The 7040-nt window shown below is 43.3% G+C and overlaps 1 protein-coding gene across 2 annotated transcripts in view; it reads left to right on the forward strand.

Moving 5' to 3' along the window:
* The window catches only part of CDH16 (cadherin 16), a 25759-nt gene extending 20714 nt beyond the window's left edge, over nucleotides 1-5045 (forward strand). The window contains exons 16-19 of one of the 2 annotated variants that reach the window (XR_011922170.1): nucleotides 938-1054; nucleotides 1717-1806; nucleotides 4280-4387; nucleotides 4493-5045. Coding sequence is in view for 1 of the 2 variants with exons in the window: in XM_072422089.1 (XP_072278190.1) it covers nucleotides 938-1054; nucleotides 1717-1799 (200 nt within the window). In the remaining variant the exon portion in view is untranslated. Of the gene's footprint in view, nucleotides 1-937; nucleotides 1055-1716; nucleotides 2146-4279; nucleotides 4388-4492 lie in introns of those variants that run through there. The other variant, XM_072422089.1, reaches the window with a different exon arrangement.
* Nucleotides 5046-7040: the final 1995 nt, after the last annotated feature.

Below are 7040 nucleotides of genomic sequence, written 5' to 3' on the forward strand. Positions count from 1 at the left end.
ACCCCCTATAGACCCAACCCCCCCTCTCTATTACCTACTCCCTGTAGACCCAAATCCCTCCACCCCTCCCCCCTCTACAATAGACCCAGACCTCTCTGGGGTATTCCTGTACCCTAAAAAATAATGGGCCCCCCTCCAAGCTCCATGCCCACCCCAATATATTCTTTGCTATATACCCCCAGTTGGGTTCTCCGATTCTTTAGATTTGGGGCAGCTCTGTGATTGGACGATGTGGTGCAACAATAACCTCCATCCCCATCCCTTGGTGTCATTGGGAGTTTTGTGTCAGTTAGCAGTCTCTGTTCTGCCGCTTCATTCTCTCCGGTAGCTGAGCCTCTCCTATAATATTCTGTACCCCTCCCCCCCCCCCGCCCCCTCAATGCCTCTATTAGGGGCTATTATAAAATAATCAGAACATCTCATTGCTCCGCATTCTGCGCTAATCGCCCCTCATTATTCCCTCCTAAAGGGTGACTCAGATTCTCTCCCTGCGGCTCCTTCTGATTGGCTCATAGAACAATTAAAAGATTTTTCTTCTTTCTGCCCACGAGGCCTCTTCGGCCCATTACAGGTGAGTGGCGGGGGATGGAAACATGTGAGGGGAATGTGAGAGCCGCAGGGATTATCATAAGAATAAAGATTCATATACATACCCGGAGTCCTTCTTTATATTAAACTCCCATCATCTCTCACACAGCGGAGTCTCTATTGGCTCCTTTCATATCTTACTGCCTAGGGCTCTGACAGTCCCATATTTCAGGCACTGTATTCAGCTCACAATCAGCAGACTATGACCCCCCAGGTAAATAGATGTGGGAGCAGCGGAGTCTCACTTCTCATGGTGAAGTAGTCATGGAGAATATTGTCAGGAGGGGGAGGGGGTGGCGCTGATACCCATGGTGGGATTCGGGTTTAATGATCTTCTTCTCTCCTCCAGTGTTGGTGTGTCACTGTAACAGCAGAGCTCAGTGCATGGTGGACGTGGGCAAGATGGAAGGAATGCCAACACTCGCCTCTGCTCTGGGCATCATCCTGGGCACCCTGGGGGCAATAGGTGGGTACCAGACATGTGATTGGTTCTTATCTGTGTTTTGTAAGGCAACTACAAGTCCCAGCAAGTCTAAGGCGACCAACTAGGAATTGTAGTCACCTCCAGCCCCCCTCCCCCAATAAGTGGGGATACTTCTGAGATTTGATTTGCCCAATAAAGTTATATTGGAAGTATATGTAAAGACATTTGTGTTTTGGATAACCCAGGGGAGGGTGAACCTCTGTGTCCCCACATTTTATTCTCTGCATTTGTCAGGTGACTGTTGTCACTAAGACAGGAAGTGAGGGGGAAATCCAACAGTTGTCATAGGGGAGGCGGAAATCCTCCAATGGGGACCCCGGTTCTGGTGACAACGCTCCTATTCTAAGGACAGGAAGTCTCCCTAGTGGGGTGCAGACAGCAAAAAATACCCGATGGGGTTTAACCCTTCCCAACCCTATATAAAACTGCACACATTATGTCCGGGTGCTTGGGCACTTTAACCATTTCCTGACTGAATATGACTCCTCTGTCTCTGGTGACAACGTCCCTGTAAAATGTCTCTGACATCTACATGTTGTCACCCTTCTGATCGGTCCTGGGGATCCCTTGTACTGTTCTTGTTGGATTTCTATGTCTCACCTTTCCTTTGTAATGATAATTCTGATATTTTCTGCCCATTGCAGGGATCATTCTCATCATTATCTTTACTTACCTGGCAATCTCAGCACCGACAAGGAATAATATTCTGCTGAAGACTTCAGTCTGAGCTCCTGGTATTTACCCGAGAAGACTCCCCGGATTCAATATGGCCTCTGAATGTGACTGCTCCGGGGATTTATTGATATATTTATATATTGATATATTGATATATTGATACATTGATACACTGATACATTGATATATTGATCCATTGATATATTGATACACTGATACATTGATATGGCAGTGACCGGATAAAACACTGTACTTGTATTATCTGCACGGAGTGGTGGAGGAGAGGTGCAGAGACCTGAAATATAAAATAATCCTCACCTGTGTGTCCCTCACATGTAACATGTATGATCAAAGGAAACTGCAAATTCAATAAAGTGACACTGAAAGAATTTATATAATGGGACCAATCAGAGCGCCTGCTGCCCACCATGTGATTCCCTTTTCTGCACAGACTGCACCCCCCCCACCAATATTACCCTGGGACTGCACCCCCCAATGCATCATTACCTGCAACCCCCCCCCGTAATAGTGTTACAATGTATCATTACCTGACTGTGCTGCCTGGCAGGGGTGTTTGGTTCATAGGAATGGCTGGACAGAATTATTCATATTTGTAATCACGTGATATGAAGTGGGGGGCCATTCTGTTAATTAGGACCCTGAAGAAGGTGGGACCCCCCTATAGAACCTGTCAGGATTTAATATTAGATTTATTCCCACATAACTGAATCCCATCCCCCCAGGGCAATTCTCCCCCCCCCCCCCCCCCCCCCCCCCCCCCCCCCCCCCCCCCCCCCCCCCCCCCAAACAAAGGCTGAATTCTCTCTGGAAGTGTCACATGTGATATTTTCCCACCATTGCAGGGCTCAGAAGAATCACTCTCTGTGTTATCTCTCTGCTCCCATGATATGTCTTCCATCCCTGAATCATGTGACCGCGTGCCAATAAAGTGCCGGCCTCACATCTAAGGAAGTTTCCATCTCCGAGCTGCTCTGTAACAATATTTGTGAATCTGCTTTATCTCAGCACCCAGCCGACTGATAAGAGAATAATGGGCCATCCGTAACCCGGAGCGTTCACACAGCTAAGGCCTTATACAAGAATTCTTTCCATTCCTATGGAGGAGTCTGCCCCAAAGCCACCAAACTGCACCAGATACCCAAAGAGGGCCTGTCACTCCTGACACAATATACAGCAATATTATTATATTATAAATATTACTATTATAAGGTACTTTGAGGTCACCAGTCTGCTGCAGGCAGGAGGAAGTATTTCCTCAGTCTCCCCTTCCCCAGTGATCATACTGCAACATTGTATCTTTGTAGTCCTTTCTCTAGCACCATCATGGTATAAATATAATGTCAGTATAAATACCGGCTAATAATAATAATAATAATAATAATAATAATAATAATAGATACTACAATCCCGCCAACACGGCAGCCAAGTTTATTGTTCTGCTCTTTTTCTATGCAAGCTGTGCTATTATCATTAAACAGGATTTATATAGCGCCAACATATAACACAGCGCTGTACAATAAGCAGGGGTTGCAAAGTACAGATTCCTAGGAATGGGAAGGAGGACCCCCCGGTGTTTGGCTGGAACCCCCGGTCCTTTCATTCCTATGGTCCCATTTATAGGACAACAATGACATTCCACCAATCACTGACATGACATGCTTGGATGTGATAATGTTGTTTATTGATTTATTATAAAAAACAGAATTCAGGCCTGCAGCCTGGGGGGCCAGGAAAGGGGGGGGGGCAGGGAGTGTGTGGCCCCTCTACTTGTACCAAATCATTGGGGGTCCCAGGGTTGACTCCCCCAAATAAGTGCTGAGGGCTTATCCTGAATTTTCGAAGTTCCCTTTTATAATGTGGCGAGCAGATATCTGCCCCTTACCATAATTACAAGGGTGTGTTAGTGCCCCTTATCTATTGCCCCAAAGAGTTAAGAAAACCAAAAGGGTCATTAATGTAAATGTATTCCCAGCACAGAAGTAGTCCCCCGACCCCCTATAATGCACAGCGACTGCCCACATCTGACATTTTGCTGAGTGTTTGTACAAATCTTCAGATGATCGGCCGATCCCAGGAATTGTACAGTGTGTGTCTACAAACAGATCTGCATGGATATAATCAGGAAAATAAGAACATTGCAGATCAGTAACTTATTGTCTCTCTGGGCTCGCTGTAGCAGTAATCTTGCCCACCTGTAGAGGGGGTGGCATGCCAGGGTGCCATCCAGGGAACATTGGCACATCCCATCCCCCCCAGCAGACATCGGTCATCCTGTCCTCAGGTTGGCACATTGGTGGCGTTTCGCTCATTTACCCCACCAGTGATTTATGAGCAGATTAAGTGAGCGCTATGGAAGAATTTGATCTCTGAACCCACGAATGGAAAACTGGAATTCTCCCGCTAATAAATGACAAACGTCCATTATTGTCACCTCAACGCTAATAAAAGCGCTTGATTTAGAGCAGGTGGCGTCTGTGCAGTATAAACTATATAAATCACTCGGAATTACAGGCGGAAACCTCCAATGGATGCAGAAATGCTGCAAGAACTACAAAGCCCAGCAGGCCAGGAAGACAACATCGCTTTCTGGGGTTTGGATCAGCAAATCTGGATTTATGGGTGAGTACAGAAACCTGAAGTGCGATATATTTAGTGGCTCTCTATTAACTAATATCATTTCTGTAATACAAAGCCTCTTTCATCATTTATCTTTCTACATTTCAGTGCTGCTGATCTCCTATAATAACCACTTCCTGTCTTGGTGACAACAATCAGCCATAGCTGTGTAATTTGTGATGACACAGGATTTGTAGTCACTCCAGATATATGATATACACACACTGGCCAATATATTAGGTACACCCTGCTGGCATCGGGTTGGACCCCCTTCTGTTGCCCTAAATCTCCAAGGATCCAACATGGCCCTGGAATCATTCCTCGGGGATTTGCTCCATATTGACACGATAACATCACACAGTTGCTGCAGATTTGTTGACTCCACATCCATAATGGAAATCTCTCATCCGCCATATCCCAGAGATCCTCTATAGAATGGAGACCTGATGACTGTGGGGGCCATTTGTGGGGGAATTAATCAAAAAAGTTTTCTTGGATGGTATGCATTGATGTGACTTTTTGTAATGTTTATTATTGTTAGCTTTATTTGTGGCTGCAATGTTTTCATACCTGTTTTAAAATGATGGTCTCTATTGGTTAGCAATTCTTCAACCTGTTCTCTTACAATGCAATCGTTGTTATTAAAGGTTTTGTCATTTTATCCACAAATAGTACAAATGTCTGCATGGTTTCCACTCCTAACTGGTACTTGACCCCCCTCCTTGCCTTTGTCCCATTCTCAGTCATATTTTCACATATTGGTATTTAAATGTATTATATAAGTATTCTATTTATGAATAAATTGTCATGGTTTTTATTTATTTTAATAGTCTGACATTTGCTAAATAGGCTGGGGTTTTCCTTTAACATACTTCACTCATGTTGATTTGCTGCCACTCTTCTACACAACTCCTTTTATTTCTAGTAATGTTAAAGTTTTGTTGTCATTGTGCTGCCTGATCTTAGTACTATTGTATACAAACACATTTCCACACCAAACTGGTTGTCAATTAGTTGTCCAGCTGAGTTGCATTCTCATTCTAACACACCTGATGGTGATGGAAGGAGGTCCAGGTTCCAAGCACAACATCAAAGCTCATTGATTTCCAAGCTCACAAACAGGGTCAGGCACTCCTAAATACTGGATTGTTTGTATTATTTAGGTGTTTACATGATTTAAATAGTATTAGTATAGAAAACGTCCAGAGACAAATATACTTTGTGCAAAACATTTTATTGCTTTGACAGCTTTCCAGGGTGTTTATGCAGTTTAAATGCCATTTTAGACCTTGACCCAACATTTGTTCATTTCCTCACATCAGCTTGGTAGTGGAAGCACATAAAGGTGGATTCCTCCTTTAACCAGAAGCAATGAATGTACAGTAGTCTGTGAGGAGACATTCCAGAGGCTTGGCAGAGATTCCCAGCATAGGGATGTGATTGTCCTGTTAAAACAAATACATCATTAGGATGTGTTAAGCAGCATGGTATATAATATTTCAGTGGCAGCTACATGGTGCTAGATTGTAGTTTTCCTGCTTTTTGGCCAAATCTGCACTAAATTGCACTCTGCCCCAGTTTGGGAATGTATTTTCTTTTAAAGTGTCATGAGAGAACAATATGGGGGGTCTGTATATAGCATATGGAATATACTGTGCTTCTATGAAGAATAGTTACTGCTTTGTTTGATTGTTTTCAGAGACCGGCACCTGCAGCAGAAACAATCAGCGCAATGATCCTGAAAGCTGAGCACAGAATGGCATTGAAGGCCGATAAGAGAACCTTGTGGTTAGAACCAACGTCTTGGGTTCTATTTTGGCCTCCAGAAGAGCGTACAAGGTATGGATGACATGACGGGACAGGCGGAAATGCACTTTAACATCATGATCCTCCATGTCATCCAGGTTGGTGCGCTGTAAGAAAAGCCGTGGTTCCCGGACCCATACAAGACTTGTTGATGGCTGCTCCTCACTTGTTGATGGCTGCTCCTCACTTGTTGACGGCTGCTCCTCACCTTGATGGCCAGGCGGAGTAGCATTCTCCTCTGCTAAAACTAACAATGTTGCAGCTGCAGCTACAAATATAACTACACTTGCAAGAACTTCAAACTCCTCTATATTCATTTTCACAAAAGTTAGCCCTTCTGCTTACATTTCCCATTTTATGTGGGTCTGTTAAGCTCTGTCAATGGTGAGGTCATAGCAATCAATTAGCACACACCTGTTCCCTGTTCTGTGCACACCTACAGTCCATTACAGGTCAATTTGAATCTTTAGTGCTTGATCTTTTATTTTGGTAAGTGCTAAAGTGTTATGTTACATTATAATTCAGAAAATTTGTTCATTTATAGTTAGATTGGCTGCGGTTTTTTTGATACTTTATTGTTTGATTGCAACACTGCAAACTAATTCATATTAAGCTGTATATATAATATTTAGCACTTTATGTCGTCACACAATAGTATGAATGTTAAAGAAAAAAAATGTTCTTAAGCATTTTGGATCTGCTTCAAAGTTCATTCTAGTTTGGCTTTAGAGAAATCAATTATCAAAAAAAATTATTGTTGGCAAAGATGTTATATTACATATATCAAGAAACATTTAGTGATTTCACTTGTGTGTGTGTATGTCAAAATACATTTAAATGTATAGAAATA

This window comes from Pyxicephalus adspersus, chromosome 9 (genome assembly GCF_032062135.1).
Source record: "Pyxicephalus adspersus chromosome 9, UCB_Pads_2.0, whole genome shotgun sequence".
Classification (NCBI taxonomy): Eukaryota; Metazoa; Chordata; class Amphibia; order Anura; family Pyxicephalidae; genus Pyxicephalus; species Pyxicephalus adspersus.